The 27,332-nt window shown below is 41.8% G+C and overlaps 1 protein-coding gene across 2 annotated transcripts in view; it reads left to right on the forward strand.

The window, feature by feature from the left end:
• crebbpa (CREB binding lysine acetyltransferase a) overlaps positions 1–27,332 on the forward strand; it is a 305,190-nt gene that overhangs the window by 182,021 nt on the left and 95,837 nt on the right. For both annotated transcript variants that reach the window (XM_084318719.1, XM_084318720.1), the window contains exons 6-9: positions 14,459–14,725; positions 17,897–17,996; positions 19,814–19,951; positions 20,457–20,574. In XM_084318719.1, coding sequence (XP_084174845.1) covers positions 14,459–14,725; positions 17,897–17,996; positions 19,814–19,951; positions 20,457–20,574 — 623 coding nt within the window. The remainder of the gene's footprint in view (positions 1–14,458; positions 14,726–17,896; positions 17,997–19,813; positions 19,952–20,456; positions 20,575–27,332) is intronic.

Raw genomic sequence — 27,332 nt, forward strand, 5'->3', positions numbered from 1 at the left:
CCTGTGTGTAGACAACCAGCTCTGCGTGTGCTCGCTCCACTAGTGAGGACTGGTCTCGCCCTCTGCTGGCACGTGCTCTGTGTGCACTACAACCAATGCCGTCCCTGTCAAAACTCTGTTTCAGTGTAATAGAAACTGAAACGCATCTGTGATTTTGACCGTATTGATTTTCAATACCGTCGGGATTTCTAAATACCCTGGTATACAGTCATACCGCCCAAGCCTAAAGGCTGCATCCCCGATTTTCCTTAGACTGTGGCTTGGAACAGTCAATAGACCAGTAGTAGATTATCGCAATGTTCTAGGAGGCACATAGTTGACCAGAGAATTTCCAATGTAGCTTGGTCCTGTTCCATTTAGTGCTTTGTATATAAGGAGGACGACCTTGAAATCAATTGCACAGTGAGGAGTGCATTACAGTAGTCAAGTCGGCTTGAGATAAAGGCATGGATCAGTTTTTCAGCGTCTTTTTTATTTATAAACGGCCATACCTTAGCTATGTTTCTAAGGTGGAAAAATTATGTTTTTGTCACCTTGTTGATGTGTGATTTAAAGCTTAGGTCCGAGTCTATTATAACACCAAGACTTCTAACTTCGGGTTTGATCCAAGGAGTAAGTTGCCCCATATTGCTCTGTAACATTTCTCTTTTTGTTATAGGACCGACTAGTAGAATTTCAGTTTTGCCCTCATTTAATTTTAGGAAGTTGTTCGTCATCCATTTGTTTATTGCTAAGAGACAGGCGGAAATGGAGTTTATAGCTGTGTGATCATTTGGTTCAGCGGAGATGTACAAATGTGTGTCATCTGCATAACTATGGAAACATACATTGTGCTTTCTAATGATGTCTCCGAGTGGCAGCATGTATAGTGAGAATAATAATGGACCAAGGCAGCTCCCCTGTGGAACTCCGAAGTAGGTGTCATGTTTCTCAGAAGAATGATCTCCAAGCCTGACGTAATATTTTCTCCCTTTGATATATGTTCTGAACCAGTGTAATACATAGTCAGTAAGAAGGCTGGGTGACCATTGCAGGTGTCTGTACACGATTAACATTACGAGTGCAAGCTGAAAGTTAAAATGTTAGTTTCTGTTCAATCATATCAAATGCAGTATATAGAGTAGACTGGGGCAAGACGAACAGGTTCTAAAACAACACTCCATCACTCCATCAGCAGAAGCGGCTTGCAATAACAAAATACACGCCATGTGTCTGTTTTCTTTGCCGGAAAGAAGCAGAAAACCATTTGGCAAATACATCTTTGTAGCTTCAATCATAAAAAGATCATTGCACACTCTCATATTTATTTAACTATGCACTATGTTTTATTTGTATCAGGTAATTGTATCTCTGGTGCGTGATGAAGACTAATGGATGTCATAAAATATTGACTGCACTTTTTTTTTTACAGATAAATTATTGACGCATTGTAGTCGGGGCTCTACGCTAACCTTTTTCACTAGGGGCACAGGTGCTCCTAAATGAAAACATTTAGGAGCACACAAAGAAATTTAGGAGCACCCAAAAATATTTAGGAGCACAGTGAAAATATTTCAAGTAACAGAGTTTATTTTTTTTTTTTTTTTTTTTTTTTTTTTTAATAAATATATGTATATTTGTACTGTGCGTGCATGTGCAAACGGGAACGGGACACACATCTGTGCAATAGCACATACCACCAAAGTCACTGGCCCACTGTGTGTGTGTATCATCTGCGTGTGCAAACGGGAATGGGACACAGACATTTGAACTATTAATTAAGTGATTAATGCCTACTGTGGCAAAGTTGTAGCCAACAACTAGACCTAATAAGAAAGTCAGTGACATTGAACAAAAAGGAGACACTGGCTTTACAACCAAGGCCATCAGTAGAGGGGGGAGCTAGTGTTGCTCTTCTAGAAAAATAATCCTTTCAGGGTTGCCTATTGAAATACTGTACACCTCCAGTACAGAAACATTGTTTATGAGTTTGCGTGTCAGGTAGACCATTGATTGACAGTCGATTCTGCCAATTACGACGTCACACCGCTTGCACTCTGGCCGTCCGGCGCTGCAGCTAGACCCTATTGCCACACCGCTTGCACTCTGGCCGTCCGGCGCTGCAGCTGGACCCTATTGCCCACCTCTGCGGTTGATAACGCTAGCCAAGTTAGCTGTACACACATACACAGTGGGCCAGTTGTAGAGGTGTAACAATGCATCGCAATGCATCGATCCTACTTTGCAATATTTACAAAACATGACATTGTTTTCGAACTCTAGCCATGGGAAAATGTTTAGCCAATTCACGTTAAATTTGTATGTCTTCCCTCCGGCTCCAGTGCGTGTAGCTTCGCTAGCTACAGTGGCTACATTGGGTGCTACAGTGGGGGTAGTAGTGGGTGTAGCCTCGCTAGCTTGGCCAACTTCGCTAGCATGCTGGCTAGCGTCAGTATCTTGGTTAACATTAACGTTAACTATCACCTCTGTAACATGAGCTGCCTCGCCTGACTTCTCATTCTCCGGTATCTTTCGCGCAAAATAAAAATGAATGGGCTTCGACATGGCTGTATTGTCTGACTCGGACAGTAACGCTGATCGTTACTTTCAGTTTCCAGTCGCGTGACCACAGGAAACTCTACTGTGATTGGAACGTTTATGCGGCTGTGAACTGTGGGACTTGTAGTTTTTTAACGATTGCGACTGCGGCTGTAATCTGCACTTGCACGCCGTGCGAGTAATTGATTTTTCAGGTTCGCACACACATATTTTTAGGGGCATATGCGAGCAATATGGTCGCACTGTAGAGCCCTGATTGTAGTATTAACACTATTGAAACGTAAATCTTTGGTGTTTTTCCATTCTCTTTTTTTTATGTAATACAACTGGACGACCCCGTGAAGATCAACAAATCATTCCTATAGAGGAGGCAACATTTTCAGTTTTGCTCCAGGCAGTGTGCGCTGCTCTGCTGTCGTTCATTCCCCCACGTAACAGCAGAAGATAGCATTACACAGGGGTGTAGTCTTGCACAGCTCTGCCTCCTCTAACTACACACCCTCAAGACCCCTGCGCTCTGCGTCTTCTGGCCGCCTCAGAACCACTCCTATTCGGGTTCCTGGGGGGACAGTTCTATAATAATAAAAATAAAAAAAATCTAAAATCTAAATATATATAAATATAAAGTTTTTTTATTTTCAAAAAAAATAAACCAGTTCAACACAGGTAACCACTTTTGCTTCATTTCTTTTATGGCTCAAATGTATGCTCTAGTCCAGTGGTTCCCAAACCTCTCCTCGAGACACCCCAGCCGTTCCATGTATTTGTTAAATTCCACCACCAGCACACCTGATTCAACTAATAAAGGGCTAGTTAAGTTGAATCAAATCAGGTGTGCTGGTGGTGGAATTTAACAAATACTTTGAACTGCTGGGGTGCTTCAAGGAGAGGATTGGGAAGCACTAGTCTAGTCGATTTTGTGTTTTGAGCACAAAGTTCATCATAGATCTAGCCTCCGGACCGCCCTAGAGGGTCGGAGGTTCACCCTCCATAGTCTGAAAATCCTGTAGAAAACACTGTCTATATTACTATGCGCTCAGAGTGTAAGGTCGCTTTCACACAGGGGCTGTTTGGTCCGGACTTTCGGACCAGAATTCGATAGTCCGGTTTTTCGGGTTTGTGTGAATGCACGTCGAACTCGGTTCGCGGACCAAACAGGCGAACTCTGGTCCGCCTGAAAACGTCGGTCTCGGTTCGGCTTCAGCGGACCAAACGCGAACCAAATATAGGAAGTGATTATTATTACCACTGCTCGCAGCACTCACTGCAAAACAAGCACACTGCATCTAATCTATCTATCTATCTATCTATCTATCTATCTATCTATCTATCTATCTATCTATCTATCTATCTATCTATCTATCTATCTATCTATCTATCTATCTATCTATCTATCTATCTATCTATCTATATATCTAACTGTGCATCTTGGGAAGAAGGAAGAAAAAACGCGGCTTATTATTATTACCGAGGCGCACGGCATTGGATCAATGCCACGTCAATACTATTATTACCTTACCACTGCTCGCAGCATTCATTCACTGCAAAACAAGCACACTGCATCTATCTATCTATCTATCTATCTATCTATGGATCAATGTCATGTCAAAATTCGCCTCCGCTGATCTGGAGGGCTCGCAGACAGTCCACACACAGACACACACACGCGCACACACGGGCTCGCAGCCACACACACATTTCCACTGTCCAATAGACAAGCGCCCTTTTCAACCGCGTGACATTGTTCAGAAGGTCTCGGTCCGCCTCACAGATTTCTATGTGAACGCAGGCGAACCAAATGAAGAATGCAACAATGTTGCAACTTCACCCCCAGAACCGCACAGAGTCCACCAAAACTATGTGAAAGCGACCTAACACTCAAGTTCAACACTGTTTGACGAAAAATGCCACTTACCCTTAGCTGCCAGAGGTGTACCCTTCCCGCTGACTTGTTGTACACAATTTGTACGTCGCTTTGGATAAAAGCGTCGGCTAAATGTAAATGTCATCAATAGATCTGGAGAAGTTCTTGTCAAACGGTTGTTTTATTCATTTTATGCTTTGTGTACTTGAGAAAGCACTATACAAATTAAATGTATTATTAAGTCAAACTCATCAAATTCAGCTTGGGCAGAGCATAAAAAAACAAAGTGCCTCTTCAGGGCATGTGCCAGTGGAGCTTTCAATCAACATTTGAGCCAATCAAATTGCTGCCAACGCCACAGTTACTTTTTTAACAAGAATTTCCCCAAAGGCCAGTGAGATTTCACAGGGCACAGTGAGCCAGTTGAAAAGGGTATTGATGCCAAGTGTAATGAAGACCAAGAGTGGAAATAGATAATAAATAAACCTGTAATAATTGTATATGTTTTTATTTGACCTTTATTTAGCCCATTGAGATCAAGGATCTCTTTCACAAGGGTGACCTGGCCAAGATACACGTCATAGTATAAATCACAAGATAAAAAAATGGTAAACAATTCAATATGTAGAAGAACAAAGCGGCAATAAGAAGTACACATGCTTAATATCACATATGAAGTGCACATGTTTGGGATAACACGGAAACCGAATCAAATACATAGACACTGTCCAGTGGTTTTGCATTCTAGATCATTAACTCTTTGGACGCCACTAGGGCTGTCTTAAATACTTCGAAGCTCCGAAGCTTCGTTCGATGGCACAAGCTTCGAACATAAAAAAAAATAATCGAAGTTTCATTTTTTATTTTTTTTACATTTCTTTCCAAAATCTTGCGCCTCCATTCCAATGAAACGAAAGTAAGCTGCTCCTTCCCGCCTCCATTCCAATGAAACGAAAGTAAGCGGCGCCTTCCCGCCTCCATTCCAATGAAACGAAAGTAAGCGGCGCCTCGACTCCACCTCTCTACAACAAGCACGTGGAGATTATCTGTGTTGAAAACAACAAGGACATGTGCAGCAGACATGTCGACGAAGAAGCGAAGCAATGCCGTTTGTTATTTAAGACTATGTCGGACAGATTTGTGTTTCATTGTGCTGCTTTTTTAAAGTGTCCCGACCCATATAAAAATATGTCTTAATAAAACGTGCTTAATTTAGTCGAATTCTGCCTTTGTCTCTATCAACTACATATAAATATTTATATAATTCTTTGCTTGATAGACGAAGGTTGCAACATAATTATGTAATGTCATGTCGTTGGCTGTGAGAACAGCCCCACTGCACCCAGGCAGCGCAGCAGAGTGAAACCTTGTTGGCTGCGTCACAGTCACGAAAGGGGCTACTTAATTAATTAATCCAATCCACTTTATTTATAGAGCACATTTAAAAACAACAAAGTTGACAAGTGCTGTACAAGTCCCACAACATAAGGTAAAAAAATATATATATTAAACAAAAATATATTTTAATTAATATTCTTTATTTATTTGTTTCTCTCTCGAAACTTCGAATTCAAATCGAAGCTCGGCCCGAAGCTTTGATTGCCAAAAAAAGCTTCGAAGGTCAGCCCTAGACGCCACGCAGTTGAGCATCGTTTGTACTTACCACGCAGACGCTCTAAATTAAGATAGGAATAAGTGGCAGTGTTTGCAGGGCTATAACTATATATTCTATATTATAGCTATGGATACAATACTATGGCCCATTTGACATCGATTATCTATCGTTCAATATGTGTTAAAGAAAAAAATAATTCATCAATACCTTCCCTTTTTATACCGTGGTGAATATGAGTATAGTTTTAGGGTAATTCTGTCTAATCACAGAAAACGACGCTATGCAGCAATACGTGCATTTCACTCAAAGTGTTGCCGTTTCTCGCCTGTACACGCTAATATTTTGAAATCAAATCTATATTATCGGTATTATGTTTCATCATGAATGCATGAAAGGGTGGGAGGGGGTAGTTTTTTGATGCTTTGATCGTCACCAACGGCACACGTTGTGGAGTAACATTACACATATATTAGGGGTGCACTGATATGCAAATTTGCCGCCGATACCGATTGTTCAACTAACACAATCGGCCGATACCGATACCGATATTTGTGGCCCAAAAATATATATATATATATATTTTTAATATATTTTTTTAATTTTTTTTTTTAATTTTTTTTTTTTTTTTTTTTAACTACTGTATATGTGCACGCGCGCCCTTTTGGTGGTGTGTGACATGAAAAGGCTAATGGCGGTGCTATGGTGTTATTTTACTAATAAATATAATCTGTTTCTGAGCGTACTTCTCATTTAGTTCTTTCGTGTGGTGAAGTATTTTATTTGTTGCAATTTGAGTAAAATGACTGGAGTTACCAACATTTTCGTTAATAACTGCTGCTTATTGTTGATATAGCTGGTTAATTGTTGTGTGCTCGCTAAGGCGAGGATAATGTTTACTTGTATTGTATGACTCATGAGCATTATAAAATAAAACACATGGCATGGTGAATACAGGTGCAGCTCAATAAATTAGAATATCGTGGAAAAGTCAGTATATTTCACTGTATTATTGATGCAGTCATTTGTGCACTGCAAAAGGAGCCCTAACGAAGTGTACTGAGTGAACATACATGAACATACTTAGTTTTCAGAAGGCCGACATTTCTATAGTATATACAAAAGAAAAATACATCTATTTTATTTTTTTATTGATGACAGATTTTGGGCTTTCATGAGCTGTAAGACATAATCATCCAAATTCAAACAAATGAAGGCTAGTTGAAATATTTCACTTTGTGTGTAATGAATCTAATCTACGAGAGTTTCGCTTTTTGAATTTAAATACTGAAATAAAAAAACGTTTCCACGATATTCTAATTTATTGAGCTGCACCTGTAAATCCATAAACATGTTTCTTGATGTTTCCTTTTTTGTAAGTAAGTAAAGAGGCCTATGTTCATATCGGTGAGCACAATTTGTAACACAAGACGTGTAGTAATATTTTATTTATTCATTTTATTATTATTATTATTTAATTTGTTGCCATGCCTAAAATAATAGCAGAATTCAGTGTTTCTCGTCAGGCGCAAAAAGGAACATCATCTCAGCTGTGAGTGTGCGCACGCTTCTCAAGGCCGCAAAAAGGAACTTTAAGGAAGTAAAGAACATAATCTTTCGTCAGAAAAATCAAGGCAGCGCTCTGAATGTAACGTTATTTATATTTCAACGAAAGAAAAGCGGGGGTGTCTGAAATATCTACGGTACCGTGCTGTTTTTCTTGTACACAAAACAAATACGAAGACAATGTCGGCTGTATGGGCTCATTTCACGGTGTCAGAAAAAGAAAACGGACGCTATGCTATTTGCAACAAATGCTCCGTTGGTGTTTCAAGGGGAGGCACCTCAACCAGGGATTTTAATACATCAAATCTGATCAACCATTTAAAATCAAGACACGTGGAAGATTACAATGAGTATCTGAAAGCCACATCGGCACTGGCTACTACGAAAGTGCAACGCAAGTCCTCGACTCAGTCTCTGTTAACACACGCATTCGAGCACAGCCAAAAGTTAGATAGGGACAGTGCCAAAGCTAAAGCTATCACTAAGGTTTATCGCACTAGATGACCAACCCTTCTCCGTTGTGGAAGACGTGGGGTTTCGGAGGCTGGTGGAGTACATTGAGCCCCGGTACACACTGCCAAGTCGGTGTTATTTCGCTGACGTCCGTCTACCCGACATCTACAATGTTGTGGCCACACACATTCACGAGCTACTGGCCCTTGATGTGCACGCCATTAGCTTCACAACTGATATATGGAGTTCCGATGTCAGTCCCATGAGCATGCTTAGCCTCACCGCCCAATGGGTAGACAAAGACTTCAAATTGGTCAAAGTGGTGTTTCATTCGCAGGAGTTTACAGGGTCCCACACAGCAACAGCAATCTCCGCAGCATTCGATAAGATGTTTGCCACGTGGAAAATCGACAAATCACAGGTGCATGTTGTCGTGAGAGATAATGCCAAGAATATGTCTAAAGCGATGAAGGACAGTGGACTCACCAGTTTTGGGTGCATGGCACATACTCTCCAGCTGGCAGTCCACGAGGCGGTACTGAGTCAGAGGAGCATCGCGGATGTGGTCGCAATAGGCAGAAAAATAGTCGGTCACTTTAAGCATTCCCCACTCGCGTACTCACGCCTACATGCCCTGCAGAAGACAGGCCAGTTGGGTCCAATAAAACGGCTCCAGCAAGATGTTTCCACGCGCTGGAACAGTACTTTTTATATGCTGCAAAGCCTTCTAGAACAGAAGCGCACACTCGCTGCATATTCTGCAGATTATGACCTCCCCGCAACTATCAATGCGCACCAGTGGGGATTGGTTGAAAACGTCCTCACACTTCTCTCTCCGTTTGAACAACTGACAAGAGAAATTAGCGCATCTGAGGCGTCGGCTGCTGACGTCATTCCATCCGTGAGGGCCCTGAGACGCCTTCTGAGCAAGGACGTTGACACAGACCATGGTGTCAAAACCACAAAGACCACACTGCTAGAGGCTATAAATAAACGCTTCGATCAAATAGAGTTTGACCCCATCTACAGTATTGCAACCGCACTGGATCCTAGATATAAGGACCGCTACTTTGATGGGGATGCAAAACGACGTGTATTAGTAGACCTAATTCATGCAATGCCTGGTGATGACGAAGCGCATAATGCAGAGGCAGCTGGTAGCCCACAGCAGAAAAGGGCACGGACGGACGAGGCACGGTCCACTCTGCACGACATGTTCGATGAGATTTTGGAGGAGAGTGGGCCAGAAAGGCCACGCTCAAGCGCATCGCAGCAACTGGATGGGTATCTTGCAGAGGTCTCCATTCCCAGAAATGAGAGTGCACTTGAATATTGGAGCAATAATCACGGCCGTTTCCCTGTACTGGCACAGATGGCACGCAGATACCTATCTGCCCCATGCACCAGCGTGGACAGCGAGCGGCTGTTCAGTGCTGCGTCTCATGTTATAGATGAGAAGAGAAACAGACTGAGCTGCGACAAAGCAGAGATGCTTCTATTTATAAAGAAAAACATGCCGCTTTTTCGTAAGAATCGGAAGTAGGCTAAAACAACGTGCGAAGCCGCTCTAAACATCTCTCTCTTTAATGTTCCTTTTACAATGTGACGTGTTCTATTCATTTCTCAGTTATTGAATACACGTGTATTCTACAACCTTTTTTTCTTTGTTACAATGTTAAATATATTGGCTATATATTTATATATCTGTGCTGTGCTTGATTGAGAAGTTTGTTACAGAATATAATGTTCGAATCAGCACTAGCTAGGCCTGTTGCGTTATTGAGCGCTGATTCTCGCGTTACAGAGAATATTCATTCATGGTATGGAATGCCATACATATATTTCTTGATGTTTCCTTTCCTTTTTTAAGTAAGTAAAGAGGCCAGTAAGTAAAGAGGCATTTGTTCTCAGTGAGCATAATTTGGTGTAACACAAAAAGAGATGTGTATTATTATTTATTTAATATTTTATTTATTCATTTTATTATTATTTTATTTGTTGACATATAAACGTTTTCTTAAAAACAATAATATATTGTTTTGTTATATGAAAGAATGTTATAATAAAAGGAAAGCTTTTCTATACATGATTTGTCTGATTGATTGAAAACTTTATTAACAGATTGCAGAATGGGTACAATACAGTACAGCTTAATACAACTGCTAAGACTATAAGACTGGAGGATGAAGACCAGCCAAATACTTTCAGCTTGTTTACATAAGGGTCCTCCATTTTCAATTCATCAAAAGTTTAGAGCAGCGGTTCCCAAACTTTTTTTTTAATATACTCACTGGCTTTCATAACCTTACAGACTAACTTCTTGTCTTGCTCAAGACTTGTTTATGACTTATGAGTTTTAATAAGAGAGAGCACCATCTCTCTCAACCAGAGCTCAGCCTCTCAGCCAATGCAATAGAACCATTTTGATTGACAGTCGATTCTGCCAATTTCGCCCCAACGCTAGCACCCACCTCCTGCTGTTCTTACCACCAATCGGCAAGCGTTTATTAGTTTTTTTTACTTCCGCAAAGCCGCCATTGATCTGCTTGCGAGAGGTAAACAAACTTACGTTAGCTGCCCGCCGACCAGCGCTCCACAGAATGACCAAACGAGAGACAATGATTTTACTGCAACAAATGTTATAATAAAACAAAGCCTTTCTATACATTTGTCTGATTGAAAACTTTATTAACAGATTGCAGAATGGGTAGTTTGGTACGGAATGAGCAACGGAATGGAACTGAGCTATGAACGGACTCGGAGTAATGTCTTGCTGCTATGGGTAATAATAATATGCTGATGTTATTGTCCGTGTAACACTAACTATATAACGTTAATGCCACAAAACGAATGCCTTGTTAATCATAAGTAGTAACTGTGATGCAGTAGCTTGTGTGTGTGTGTGGGGGACGGCGGGCGTTGTGCAGGTAGGTTGCGAGTGAACTTTTTTTTTTTTTTTGCCTTTTGACGCTACACAAATTGATGGTTATTTATCGGCGACTGCTATCAGCACATTTGAGCTTATAGGCCGATAGCAGTCAACAAGGCACTTATCGGCCGATACCGATACCCGACCGATATATCGGTGCACCCCTAACATATATGTTGTGATCGAAGTGAAGTCATGGTTGGATCACAGCAGGATTGATACCATATAGGCCTTACCTTCACTAGGATGTACCCCAAAAAGAATATTCCAATTATCTGATCGCAAGTCCCAGTATTGGTGTCGATCGTGTCGCCAACATAATCCGCCACACATCATGCACCGGGAGCATTTCACACTTCTCAATCCGATCGGGACAACCGCTTCACTTGGCCGACAAAGAAAAATCCGACCGGATACTTTTGATCGACGCACAGGCCAAGATATAATGTTTCAAAGGGTGCTCGATACTGCCACCTGGGTGGATGCGGCCGGTATTGCACTTTGGCATTCTCAGGATGATTCCCCATGTTAACCCAGAGTCCGTGTGCCTGTAATGAATGTAAATATCGAATAAAAGAAATAACGATGAAAACCCGACTATACTCGGATCTGGCGCTGATTGAGTTGAGGATCAAACTAAAGTCATGAGAAATTGGATCAGGCTATTTTAAATCTTTCTGCTATTCCATGTTCCAAGCAAAGGGGGCAGCGAATTTAAAAACAATTTTCCCCAACTCAGTTGGATAGACATGTAGAAACGTGTCTAGTTGGATAGATATGTAGAAACAGAAACGTGTCTGGTTGGACAGATATGTAGAAACGTGTCTAGTTGGATAGATATGTAGAAACGTGTCTAGTTGGATAGATATGTCGAAACGTGTCTAGATGGACAGATATGTCGAAGCATTGGCAGCAGGGTGTGCAGCAGTCTTGTGGTCACTTATGATTATGAACTTGATTGTTTTTAGTAATACTGTGCACGAGCATTACACTAGAGGTTCCAGTAGTGGGCAGCTTGAATTGCCAGGTCCTAAAACCAACGCTTTAAGGAGATCTTTTATTTTTAGAGCATTAACTCTTTGGAATAACCTGCCTCAAAACCTCTGCTGCATTTACAGTAGATTCACTTTAAAAAAATTATCTTAAATTGTTTTAAAATTGTTTTTAACACTGTAAAGTAATGTTTTGTTTTTGTTTTACACTGTAATGTAATTTTAGCTATCTTAATTGTTACAGTAGTTTCATTATGCATTGTGTGTACTGACTTTTAATAATTTTGTTTTTGCAATAATTGTTTTTGTATTTATTTTTTTGTGTAGACCCCAGGAAGACTAGCTGGTTGCTATGGCACCAGCTAATGGGGATCCCTAATAAAATAAAATAAAACTTGGGCTGACCTTTTGGTTGTCGATATATGCAGTATGACTTCCAGACATGGCCAACCCTGGGTTCAACTTGGAGCCCCATTCTCTGCCATTAGGGGATATTGTATTGATGCAGCTTAGTTATCTTGGAATAATATTGATCTCAAAGATCGGTATCGGGCCCATCACAGCATTTTTAACCGGTTATTGGCTATATTAAGCCAAATCAAATTCCGATCTTGAAATAAAAACCAATGAAAAACATTATGGGAAATGTGTGATGCAGGCTTGGCATCTGCCTGTATCCTCCGTTTGGTCAGTGACAGGCGGGTTACGCTATACAAACACAGGAATAGAATAGTTTTACGAGGGGATCGTCAGCCAGTAACCCATGTGGTTTCTTATCAGATGAAGCCAAAACGTCAACGCGATCTTATGTTCAACATGGGAAGAGTTTAAAAGCTTGAAAAGTTGCAACGGATCCAGGTGGGCTGTGCCTCGAAGCAGAGCGGTCCCTGTTAATGCAAAGTCTGTGCAATTAAGAGACGCAACTAAGCGGGAACTTGCCTAAGCATGTCCACGTGGTTATAGCTGGTCATTCCATCAGCAAAAAAAATAAATAAAAAAACTCTTTACCTACATTGGATTGAAATGTACAGCTGTATTATTTAGAAAAATACAAACATCGGGACTCTGTATCGGCAGATACTTGATACATATTAAATGACTCTGATTGGGGGGCAAACAAAGCTAAATATAGTCCATATACGTAGGCACAGATCCTTCCAAACTCGGCGTCCGTGTACAAAGCGAAGGTGTGTACTGTATACATGTACAGTATTGACCGTCGGTGTACAAAACGAGGTTGTGTGTAATGTGTATACACGTACAGTATTTCTGTGCAACATTGTAAGCCCACCAGCCTGTTTATTTCCAGCCCTGTGCTCCTCCAAGCTGGCTTTGAGAGAGCAGCTCGATGAGCTAAGCGCGGAGTCCCGCTGGGCTTGTAATCCGACACACGGGAGGGATGGGCTGTGGTCGAGAGAGAGAGGGGGGCGGGGGGGGGGGGGCAGCATCTCGATCGTCCAGCTGAATCCGTGACTGCTGCTCTGACTGCCTGCCTTGCACCAACAACCGCTCTAGTTTTTTTTTGGTACTACTTTCCCCCCTCTCTTCACCGGTGCCATTTTCTTCTCTTCTCTTGGTTTTCTCAAATCTCTATCTCGTGTCATTCCTCACAGTGCTTTTTGCTCTTTTTCCAATATTCCTCCCTCTGCTTTCCCTCTCGCCACTCTGCCCAGCATCGCTCCTCGCTCCCGAGCCCTCCGGCATTTGTTTGTCTTCGTCTGATTGGCCTGTTGGGCCGTTTGAGAGCACAATGCCACGGCGTGCGGTTCCCCCTGCCAATGCAAACAGAGCGTGCAGGAGTTTCTTTCTTTTTTGTTCAGACTCCTCTGATTTCTGTCTCTGGCGCAGTGTTTTCTCAGCCTGACCGCGGCTTGAACCCAAAATAATATGCAAATGTCACGTCCCTTGCAGGGATTTATGCATTTATTCAGTCCTGTCGCGGTTCAAACGTTTAGGCCTAGATTAACTCTCACTGTTACCACTGTTTCCGACTACCGGGGGCTTTCTGTGAAGTGATTTTAATTGTCGTGTTTAAAGGCGCTATAAGTCGTATAAGTGTTAAATAGCTCTACATTCTGACAGCCATCACTGATATAGAGTCTCCCAGTCCCTAAGCTCTGCAGTAAACACTAAATAAATGTTCTGGTATCCCATTCCCACTTTATCCAATCAGGAGAGAGGTTTTTTCACTCGGACTAAGAAATCTTGCCGAGCCAAATTTAGCTTAATGCACTGGCAGATTATTCTACTTGTTTAAAGCACATATTTGCTTAAAACTAGTTTTACATTTTTAAGAGTTCTGCATGAGAACTGCATACCAGAAAATCTATTGTGTTTTTACTGCAGAGCAGAGGGACTGGAAGATCCATGTTACTGACCAAAGTACCAAACACTTGTGTGGAATGCGGAGCTATTATTTTAACATGTAGACCACTTATTTTTAACAAACAAAATACCACAGTTAAGTATTTTTATCTGACGTATCTCTCTCTCCCTCTCTCCAGCCATGCTGGGCTCTCCTAATGCAGGCCTCCAGAACCCCATGTCCTCAGTGGGTGCCGGTCAGCCCAGCTCGCCCTCCATCAACACCTCGACCCCCATCGACCCCAGCTCCATGCAGAGGGCCTACGCGGCTCTGGGGTTGCCCTACAGCAGCCAGGCCCCTGGGCAGTCACCGTCCCAGCAGGCCCCGGGGCCCGGCCAGAGCCCGGGTCAGCAGAACGCACAGAACCAGCAGCAGCTGCCGCAGATGAGACCCATCAATGCACTTGGTAAAAGTCTCTCTGATGTGGACTTGGAAGAAAACGTTGTATACATCAGGTTATCTGCAGGGTATTAAAAAGCCATAAGTATTACATTAATAATAAGACGGCAGATGATTTACAGGGGGATTTGTAGATACAGTACTGCATTTTGCCATCCGGACACATGCAATTTGAAATATGAATATAGAATATCGGGCCTATAAATTACCTTATTATGGCCAACTGACACATCTATGGATCGGTCCAAATCTCCTCTTTGCAATGGTAGAGTTCAATCTGGATTTAGTATCACCAGGCGTGCAGCAAAAAACGTGAATGATTTGTAATCTAAATTTCTCCTCCAATTTTCCAATTTCTATAAACTCATATTTCACTAACACTTAAAATCATTGGTAAACAAACGTATTGCTGAAAATACACATTCACTGCTGTTTTGACACGGTTAGGGTCTTTACTCTTGGCTACATTTTAAAAAGAAACGCAAGGGTACTACGACTATGCTTGCACCTCATGGTCCCAAAGCACCTCAAAGGCACTAAAAACAAGATTACAAACATCACAAAACAAACTGGTCAGACTACTGCTTGACCTTACTCCTAGAACCCACCTCACCCCTGCCCGTTTTGACAACCTAGGCTTAGAGTAGACGACAGAGTACAGCAACTTGCAATGGGCCTGGTCTACAATATACACTACACGACTAAGGTACCCATGTACATGTCGAAATATTTCCCAAAGTTCAGTGAATACCACGACCACAACACCAGAGGGAGTTCCACAAATCATGTCCAACCCAGATTCGGCTCAAACAAGGGACTAAACACGTTTAGCAATTATGCCACAACAATGTGGAACGCCCTACCCACACCTTCAAAACCGCTCTAAAAAAGCACCTACGGGAGGCCGCAATTTGAAACTGGCCCCGGTAAATGTCCAAACCCCCCCCCCCAACCCAACCCCCCCAATGTACAGTTTCCTCCCCCTCAAATGAATATATTCTCTTTTAGAAACTCCCTCTGTAAATAAACTACTGTATATCTGTATGTTATGAATTGAAAATGGGGGAAAGACGAAAGTCTTTCTCTCGTCTGCATCCCCTTAACAATTGTGTGTATTGAGCCGTACTGTATTGTACCCATTCTGCAATCTGTTAATACAATTTTCAATCAAACATTAATTAATACATTCTGTATTGATCGATTTATGGCGTGATATGAATCTCGGCCCTGTACCGCGCCCGTCAGGCTTAGGCTTAACACATTGGGTGCCACGCCCCCTTCCGGGAAGTGCATAGGCCTTGCCGCCCATTAACCCCATGTAAACGCTCACCTTGTTTGTAGAGCTAAACCTATATTTTATATTATAGCTATGGATCTAATAACGCCGTCGATTGTCAGTGGGTTTCTTCTGGTCAACGTGCAAAAAACATAATTTTTTCATCTATACATTTCCATTTTATACCGTGGTGAATATGAGTATAGTGGTAGAGTGATCCTGTGTAATTCCAGGGAACTCCGTCAAAACAGCCCTTTAGTCAAATCCACTTATCACGTTGCCATTTTTCGCCTGATTATCTAATCATCCTGAAATCAACGCTAGATTATTGGTATTATGTTTCCTCGTGCATACATGCAAGGGGGGTTGGAGCGGGGCGCACCTCCGTGCTGTGATCACTGCAAAAATAATAATCCAATTATCTGATCGCCATTCCAGATATCCACAGCGATCCTGTCTCCGATGTTATCTGGCATTGCACATGAACGTGCGAGCGGGCTCAGTTGTCCAAGCCATCCCTACAAGCGCTTGAGTGTTTAGGACCCGCCCCCACGCCGCAGCTCGGTAGAGAAAATAAACGACATAGTTTCAAATGGAGTGCAATAGTGGCCGCAAGGCGGTAGGCGGCGGTATTGACCGTCTGCGATCTCAGACACATTCAGTACAGCATGCACAGGCTGCCCCGATGAATTATGAATGGCAATAGCGAAGAAAATAAATACAGAAGAAAATCTTTATTGGCGTGCAGCCGCCAGTTCAGTGTCGCTATGTTTTAGTTTTTTGCTAGTATGGTCGTGACGTTGGTATTAAATGTTGCTCTTAACTCAATCAGCGCCAGAGAGCGCTGTGTACTGTGTTGGTTAAAAGGCCACCGCTTTAAAGTATAGGAATACGTGGCAGTGTTTGCAGGGCTAAAACTATATTATATATCATAGCTATGGATGTAATACTATTGCCCATTTGACATCGAGTATCTATCGTTCAATTTGTGAAAAAAATTCATCCATACATTCCCGTTTTATACCGTGGTGAATATGAGTATAGTTTTAGAGTAATCCTGTCTAATCCCAGAAAACGACGCTATGCAGAAATACGTGCATTTAACTAAAAACGTGCCGTTTCTCGCCTGTTTCGAAATCAAATCTATATCGGTATCGTTTTTTTTATGCTTTGATCATCACCAACGGAATACGTTACACAGTACATTACACACATACGCTCCGATCGCAATGAAGGAATTATTGGATCAACGCAAGATTGATACCATATAGCCCTTACCTTGACTAGGATGTACCCCAAAAAGAATATTCCAATTATCTGATCGCCATTCCAAGTATTGATGTCGATCGTGTTCGTGTCCATAACATAATCCACCAAAGAACATGAATCGGGAGTGTTTGATTCTTATAAATCCATGCGTTATAAGCGCTCGGCATGCCCGACTAGGAAAAGTCCGCCCGGACCTATTTAATCGACGCACACCCGAATACAGAGAGTTTCAAAGAATGTGCAATACAGGCCGCAACCCACCAGCCGGCGGTATTGGACTTTTGCGATCTCAGACCCATTCCCAATGATAACACCAGGCTCCCTGGATGGATAATGAATGGAAATAATGAATAAAATAAATGACAATGAAAACCCGACTTTTCTCTGGTTTGGCGCTCAAGCGTCAGCGAGTTAACACGACTTATCTCGGGTCTGGCCCTGAATGAGTTAAGTGGTATTAAAAATGTCTTAAAAAGTCTAAATGTAACTTGTTGAAACCTGCAGATACCCTGTACATGATTTTATGGCTTTGGATCAGTCAATATTTTCAACAGGTTTCGCTAAGTTGTATCCGTCGATCGTCGTATACATTGTTTTGCCAAATCATTTGACGCCACTCGTCTGTGGCTGCAGGTAACCAGATGGCTCTTGGAGGCGCGGCAGCGATGGGCGTGGCCACGTCGGAACAGACCAACCTTCACACAGACTCCTCCCTCCCCAACACACTCAACAAGTCAGTCACTCCTCATTGGTTAATAATTTTGTCCATCATTATGTCCCTCCGATAGTCGATCAAACGTTAGTCGATGAGAAGCAGAAGAAACATACGCTTGTAAACATTTATATTTTAAAGAGTCATTATTGCAGATTTGTATTTCTCTGCAATGTAGCACAGTGTTAACAATGTTACTTAGAGGGCGGCTAGGTGGTGTAGTGGGCAAGGCGCTCGCCATCAACGCTGGAGACGCTGGGTTCGAATCCAGCTCTCGGCGTTGCTATCAGCTTGGCTGGTCGTTCATACTAACACAATTGGCAGTGTTAGGGGTGGGAAAGCTGATGGGTGGGTCCTGGGCGTTGTGGACAGCGACCCCTACGGTTCGGTCAGGGGCGCCTGCACAGCGAGAGTAGGATCTGGAGGGAGGTAGTGTGACCTTCCACACGTTACACTCTCCCGGTGTGAATCTGCGCTGCCAGGCGCAGGGCGGAGTGCGCAACAACCAGGAAGGGGGTTGGGAATTGGCATAACGACTAACAGTGGGATGGGAGAAAAATCGGAAAAAATAAGGGGGGGGAAAGATAATAAAGAAAATAAAAATAAAACAATGTTACTTACCTAGAACATTCTTTCTCAGCCCTAGTACAACGAACAAAGTTTGGCATCGAACCAGAGTGCAAATGTAACAGTAAAGTGCAATAATAATATACAATTTACAGGTGATTAAACTGGGTATAAAATATATAAATTAGTACTACAGAGTATAGTGCTAATCAGGTGTATACATGTACATTTGTATTAATATGTATAATTAATACAATATAGTGATACAGGTATATGTATTATTTTTATTTTAGGGCTACTTGGGTGCCTGTATCTTTAGATTAGCAATAACTAAAGATGGATTTATTCATAGGACTTTCTGCTGTTTCCTTATGAATTCAAACAAGCATTTGGCGGCATATGAATGAAAAAACAACATTCAGTGCTATATACTTTAGGATATATTTTCCCTCCTGAATCCCTTCTTTTTCTCTTCCAAACTCCCCCTCCCTCTTCCAAACGACCCCCTCACTTCCAAACCTCCCCCTTCCTATCTTCCAAACTTCCCCCCTCCTTCTCTTCCAAACCTCCCCCCTCCCTCTCTTCCAAACGTCCCCCCTCCCTCTCTTCCAAACTTCCCCCTCCCTCTCTTCCAAACCTCCCCCTCCCTCTCTCTTCCAAACTTCCCCCCTCCCTCTCTTCCAAACCTCCCCCTCCCTCTCTCTTCCAAACTTCCCCCATCCCTCTCTTCCAAACCCCCCCCTCCCTCTTTTCAAACTCCCCCCCTCCCTCTCTCTTCCAAACTGCCCCCCCCCCTCCATTCTCTTCCAAAATATCCCCCTTCCCTCTCTCTTCCAAACTCCCCCCTCCCTCTCTCTTCCAACCCCCCCTCTCTCTTCCAAACTGCCCCCTCTCTTCCAACCCCCCCCCTTCTCTCTCTCTCCCAAACTTCCTCCCTCTCTCTTCCAAACTTCCCCCGCCTTCCCTCTCTTCCAAACTACCTCCCTCCCTCTTCCAAACTCCCTCCCTCTCTTCCAAACTCCCTCCCTACCTCTCTTCCAAACCCCCCCTCCCTCTCTCTTCCAAACTGCCCCCTCTCTTCCAACCCCCCCCCTTCTCTCTCTCTCCCAAACTTCCTCCCTCTCTCTTCCAAACTTCCCCCGCCTTCCCTCTCTTCCAAACTACCTCCCTCCCTCTTCCAAACTCCCTCCCTCTCTTCCAAACTCCCTCCCTACCTCTCTTCCAAACCCCCCCTCCCTCTCTCTTCCATACCCCCCTCCCTCCCCCTGCAGTCAGCTGCTGTCGGACGGCCCGACTCTGGGCTCCCTGGGCAGCTTGCCCATGGCGTCGCCCCTCTCTGCCTCAGGCACCAGGAAAGCCTGGCACGAGCATGTCACCCAGGACCTGCGCAATCACCTCGTACACAAACTGTAAGTCCACTCACCTGGTTAGGAATGTTTACTGTTCTGGAAGTGCAGCTGGCAAGTTGGGGAACGCCAGCCAAATGCCGGTACGTTACTTTGGTCGTCGAGACTTTACAGACATTTGAATGCTTAATTTTTTTTTATTATATAATAATAATAAATATTAAATATGAATACATATCTAAATAGCACTTTTCACAAATGGACCGTAGTCCAGAGTGCCCCACAGCAATTAGTATAAAATGAACATAGGCATAAAAGCAGAACACAGTTGACAGAATGTAAACAATGCATAAATGTGATTACTTTACTAGCCACATTCTAAAAATGTAGTTATTTGGTAAAGTAGTGCAAGTGGCCAGTGAGACGTTGGTATTTACCAGCCATCGTAGCCTGTAGACACATTTACAGGCTACAGGCAATTGTGTGGTTTTATTTTCCACACAGGCCTATTGTAACTATTAAAGTGGTTTATTGATGCAATCTCCCCATCTCCTGTGTGCCTGTGCAGAGTACAAGCCATATTCCCCACCCCAGACCCGGCAGCCCTGAAGGACCGGCGCATGGAGAACCTGGTGGCCTACGCCAGGAAGGTGGAGGGCGACATGTACGAGTCTGCAAACAGCAGGGTAGGTCTTAATAGACGTGTTTCTTGTTTATAAACATACCGTGTTCGAGCCAATCAGCAATACCAACTGAGTCATGTGACTTAAGTTGCCCCCTACCTGTGCGAAACCATGACACTCCCCTGACTAAGTTGTTTCAAATGAAAACGGCAGGATGTCTTTCACCTTTTACATACCGTATCTAGCTTTGGCATGGATTGATTGTTTAGATCGCTAGCATGGCTAACAAATGCAAATATATTGTAGTCTGCCCCGTTGTTCTGACCAGGATTACGTTCCTTTTTGCCCCCTTGGTACGCGCACACACAGTCTGACGTGGACGAGAAACACATCTATAACCACACCTCAGCTTGGCTGCACACCACTCTTATCAAACGCAACAGCTGCCTTACAATAAAGTAAATGCCTTGTCTCCTGTAATACGGTAGCTTGTATTGAGATGTATATTTGTATTAGATGCAAAGCACCTCATAGACCAGTAGTGTCACCAACTCACTAGGTCACACCCACATTCATTCATTCACAGGGCTCTACGCCGACCTCCGACACATGCTCTTAAATGTAGGGATGCAGCAAATGGGAAATTCTTGGTCGAAACCGAAAGGCAGAAAATGATTCATATAAATTAGGGCTGTACCGAATGTCATTTTTTAACATTCAAAGCTTTTATTGAAGTATTCGAACGAAGCTTTGAATGTCTATAAAAAAATATAATTTTTCTTTTAACTAAATCCTCAATTTGAATAAAGTGATTAATCTGATTAAATTAGTCTTTTTCTTTTATTAAATCAACTTTCTTTATCAGTTTCATCAACATAAATAATCCAATAAGGGCACGGTTGGTATGAAAGTGATGGTGACGTCTTATAGTATAATATTATAATATTAGTGTAGCCTAATCTTTAACTGCAACTGTGAAGAAAACCCCCATTGGTCTAAACCAGTGGTTCTCAAACTGTGGTACGCGTACCACTAGTGGTATTTGGTGGTACTGCTGGTGGTACTTGAAAACATTTACAAAAAAGCAACAACAAAAAGGATTTTTTTTTTATTTATTTTTTTTTGCAGTCAGGCCACTGAACTTACAGTAGTAGCAGGCCAGGCCAGTGTTTCTGGTTGCGGCAGCGTGATAGTTAGATAATCTAAGTGGGGAACAACCAGGAGATCACTGTGACGGAGCGTAATGCAGTCTAAACAGTCATAAATCTTTAATTCAACTTCAGCCCTGATCATAACAATTTTTTTTGTAATGTCAGATAAAAAATGAAATACTCCCACTTTTCTGAAAAGAGTTGGTGTTAAATCTGACATTACAAAAAATCCATCAAAATCTGTGTTGCTGCTAATCATTGACACATGCCTAGCCTGTAATAATCTCCCCCAGAAAAATGTACTTTGCATTTGATATATTGAAAATATTTTACTTTTTGTGTGTTTTTTTTTAACAATAATTTGTGATGCCATCACACAAACTGGCATTTAAAGGGTAAACATTCAAACATTTATTGAATATGTGTTTTCTTTTCTTTTTTACAATAATTTGTGATGCCCATCACAAACACTGGCATTTAAAGGGTAAAGTGTGAGAGAAAGAGAATGACGGACAATTGCTTGCTGTGTGAGAGAGAGAGAGAGAGAGAGAGAGAGAGAGATAGAGAGAATTAAGTACATTTGCTGAAATACAGTTCTTAATTTTCTCACTTGCTATGTGAGAATGTTAGTTATTATGTTCTCAATGCCCTTTGCATTGTATGAGTTGTGTGGAAGCGTTTGCTAGTTCTAGTGCTAACCCTTTGTACATTGTGGCTGTGTCTGACAAAAGTTAACAATAAATAATGGTATTAGGAATACATTTGCCTCCTGCGTGAACTGTGCATAGCTGAATAGACTGTATTTTAACACCGGTTATATGGTGGTACTTGGAGAGCCAGCTACGTTCTCGGGTGGTACTTGGTGTAAAAAGTTTGAGAACCACTGGTCTAAACGGATTGAATAGACAATTTTTTTTTTTTTTTTTAATTAAAAGTTTGAATGTTGATTTAGAATTTGAATGTCAACATTATGATCGAAGCATTCGGTACAGCCCTAATATATATATATATATATATATATATATATATATATATATATATATATATATATATATATATATATATATATATATATATAAATAAATGGCTGAAACACCCAATGAGGTCGGGGAACACAACTGAAGATGTGTCGTACTGGTGGCACCACGTGATCATTGCCAAATTCCACCCCACTCCAACCTCATTCAATTGTTGTGCTGAATATTTAGGGATCTTTAACAACTAGTCCTATTAAGAATCCTATATGTATATATATATATATATATATAATCAGGGTTCGTACAAGTGCTGGAAATCCTTGAAAATGCTTGTATTTCAATGTGGTGTTTTCAAGGTTTGAAAAGTGCTTGAATTGTGTATAAAGTGCTGGACAGTTATTGAAATTGCACTGTATATACTTTCATAATAAATCGCTATCTGACTGAATAGTTAGGTTTTTAGATAAAGAAATAAAATTTCGGAGATCGCCTTTCACGCAAAATGAAGGAGTTCTCTCTCTCAAGCCTCGCCACTCGCATGCCTGCCCCGCCAAAGGCACCCCCCGCCCCTCCTGAAAACTTGCTTTAATCCCAGTAACGTTAGCAAGCTTCTTATTCATTTTTTAAGACATTAGCAAGTTAGTCAGCTAGCCTTGCCACAGACGGCTATGTTTATTGTTCATGTTGACAACGACAAGCGACACCGTATATTAAGGTGAGTTAATAAATTCACTGCTCCGCTCTGATAAACTGACTCTTCGGTCAGAGCGTCCAGTCTGCACAACTTGAGTGCGCTCGCTCTGACACACTGAAAGCCAATTTACCCTCAAACTAGTTTCGTTTAGCTAACGCCATTATGCATCGGAGCTGTGGTTTCGCTGTGATCAACATGGCTAACAAGCAAATCAATAAATATTTGATTGAAATTGAAGTTTTATCTGGTGATTATTTGAGTGATTGTTTCATATTGGCTCAGCCAGGTTATATAGGATGCCAAGTCTACATCATTTTGGTTGTTTATAGCACAATAACATCTGATTTAATGTGATGGAAGAAGTAAAATTATAATTTAAATAATATTTTAAATGTTTAATTTACCACAGCCGCATAAGATGTTGGAAAAGCTTGAAAATGCACCTTGAAAAAGCTTGAAAAGTGCTTGAATTTAGCTTTGGAAAAGGTGTATGAACCCTGTATAATGTATTATTAAATTTCTTTGTTCAGCTACCTGATTATGGCAAAACTTAACTTAAATAATATTAATAATCACTATTATGGGTCCATAAAACATTTATTCAGCACTTTTGAATGTATACATTAATTCCAGACTGACTGCTGAAAGATTGTACAATTTAAACATTTTCTCTTTGCGTACAACAAAATGTGCATTAAAGTCAAGTGCATTTTCTTTTCTCTGTAGGATAACTACAACAAAGTGCATTCAGAACAAAGCCAAGGTGCTTTAAAACTGCATACAGATCTGCATAAAGACACACACACGAGGGGGAGAATAGCTTATAGCAGAATTAATGATGTTACTGTAGTGGTTACTGAGTCATAATTCACGGCGTTATAGCCTACATGGAAGGACTGTTGTATTTTCTACATCTCCCGTGACTCTTAGCGGGGGATGACGTAGCTTAAGAGAGACTAGTGAAAGAGGAATGGAAAGCGTTGTTGGCTAGCTTAACGCTAACGTTAGTTAAAAAGATTTTTAACCGCGACGGGCATATACTAATGGCAAGGATATAAAGCATGTTAAAGACGCATTTATTGGATGCGTTGCTCGCGGAGTTTACATAGAAACAGAGCGACTCCCAAGAGGAGTTGTCACAGGCTGTAGAACGCGGGAAGAGCTGACAAGCTGCTCACGTTACACGTTGCGCATGTTATGATTGTGGCCGTGTTTTGATTACGTCATCACAACAACACGTTAGGTTACGAACGTAACCCTGTTATTTGACATTCAGTGATATTTTTTCGGTGCTAAAACCCTTTCGGCCGAAAGCCGAAACTGCCTTTTTTAACCATTTTCGGACGATAATTTTCGGTGGCCGAATATTCGGTGCATCCCTACTTAAATGTATGCTCTTAAATGTAGTAGTACACATGCTCTTAAATGTAGTAGTACACATGCTCTTAAATGTAGTAGTACACATGCTCTTAAGTGTAGAAGCACATAAAGAAAAAGTTATATCAACGTATTTATATCGACGTATTTATATTTCTGTGTGTCCTTGTGTGCAATTATGATGTGAAAGCCAGTGGAAGACAATAGTATCTAGACACTAGGCATGGGCTTTACCATATGTGACCCAGCACAGACTCTGGGTCCTTTAGGGTCCTTTAGACATCTATAGACATATATCTAGACATAATATATATATTTTAGACAGATATATTAGACATTATATGAAAGTACAGGTTCATATTTTCAAAATAAGCCATCACTTGTACAAATCAAGCAGATACTTTTCAATATATGTCTTATGAAACATGCTGATAGCACAATACTTATTCCAGAGCTACAGGCCTCAAAAAAAAATGGAGCCATTTCTCTTATTTGGTAGCTGTCATTTCTGTGCATCGGTCTCCCAACACCTGGGACTGAAAGTACTCGGCCCCTCCCCTACGACACAACTGTAGTTCTTTAAACAGTGAGTGAAATTATACAGCCGGACAAGTTAACAATAATTAACACATTTACAAGTCGTATCAAGTTTTGCAAATAAGGAAACTGATAGAGAACATTTCAAAGCACTAAAATTATTTGGCAATATAAAAATGTTGACCTATTTCTGAATCATGCCGTTTAAAACATTGAAACAGATTATTTGTTAATTTAATACGTAAAAAATGATTTTAAAACATTGACACCGCTTTTTAAAACACAAAAGTTGAAACACACACTTATATATATATATTGACATTGGTTCTGCACAACACAGGGTATTTTTCTCACTGTGTGTACTAAGGGACACATCGGTGCAATAGCACATACCACCAAAATCACACATTGGCCCGTGCCTACTAGATGCAAAGTATCGGCTGTCCGGCTGCCTTTTGCAATTTGGCCCGGCCGTCTGGCAGGCTTTAGAGGTCAGCCGGCGGCTCACGGTGGGATGGAGCTCCTCGACAGACAGAAGGCCCCTCCAGGCCTCATCAGGCCCTCTGTGGTGGAGACCCCAAGGCAGCTGCTTGTGGAATTACTTTTGACAAGTTAACACAAGATAAACTACCGCTCTTAACATGACAGAGATAATTCTCCATGGTGTATGTTATGGGACTACACTACACAAGCAGCCTGTACTCTCCCAGGGCGTGCTTTCTGCATTTTGTTGCAAACCCTCCACATAAAACCATGCAAAGGCCTAATGTGATAGTCTATTTTAAAGGAACTACATGTAATAATAATTCATTACATTTATATAGCACTTTTCTAGCACACTGGTAGCACCCAACCTTGGGCTACGCAGGCTCAATGGCTGCCATACACTGGCACCAGGCACACATCACTACACAGTGGCTGAACGGCTCAGGAGACAGGGATTGATATCAGCCAATTAAGGGGAAGGGATGATTAGGTGGCCTTGATGTCAGAGACCTGATTGGGAATTTGGCCAGGAACATCGGGGAACCTCCTACTCTTTGTGATAGGCGTCCTAGGTTCTTTAACGACGAGATTCAGTCAGGATCTGACTGAATGTAGAATTCTTGCCTGTGGAAGACCACCTGCTGATTAGAAGCTGGGAAATATCTTTTATGATATTCTGAAAAATCCATCTTAAAGATGAAGGTTCCTCCATCTTAAACCTTTCTAGCCACGGAGCCGGGCTTGAAAAGTGAGTAAATTGTAATGAACCAAAGGAGAATATGAATTATTATTAAATGAATATAGAATATCAGGCCTATAAATTACCTTATTATGGCCAAGTCATCTATGGATCGGGCCAAATCTCCTCTTTCCAATGGCAGAGTTAAATCTGGATTTAGTGCCACCAGGCGCCCGTTACAGGGCAGCAAAGACCGTGAATGAACTCTACTGTAAGTACAGTTAATTTTGTATACCCATAGCTCCGCCATTTTTTACAGACTATTTGGAATTGCGTTTTTTTCCTAGATGTTCACAGAAAGGTAAAGAAACAATATACGTTGTATTTTATGGCAATAGCGTTGAGGTTTGTTTGACCCGCCTTGAGATATAATCACGAAAATCACGTCAGGAAAATTACATGGAAAATGGTTGGACTTCTGTTGTTGGCGGCTGGTGTGAGCTGGGTAGTGTAGTTAGGAAATGTTGACGTCTATTGAAAGCCCTGGGTCTCATCTTTCTTAGGACTACAACGATTTCCGGTGTAATGCACAGAGATGTTTATAAGCTCATATTTAGCTAATAACACTTTCGTCGTTTTTCCTTATTTTTTTCGATTTTAATACCCTATTCAATGTCGGGGAGCAGTATGTTGCCTGTAAAAGGCATACTGGGACTCCGAAGGTGCAGTACCGGCCAGATCCTCCCAGGCGGCGGTATCGAGCACCCTTTGAAAACTTGTATCTTCGGCTGTGCGTCGATTATATGGGTCCGGGCCGGCTATTTTTCACGCCAGCGCGGTTTCAGGTTTCACAGTTGCACATGGCTTTGTTTACCCAATCAGAGACAATCAAAGTCAGAACAATTTTTTTTTTTTATCCA

This window comes from Notolepis coatsorum, assembly GCF_963971535.1.
Source record: "Notolepis coatsorum genome assembly, chromosome: 7".
NCBI lineage: Eukaryota > Metazoa > Chordata > Actinopteri > Aulopiformes > Paralepididae > Notolepis > Notolepis coatsorum.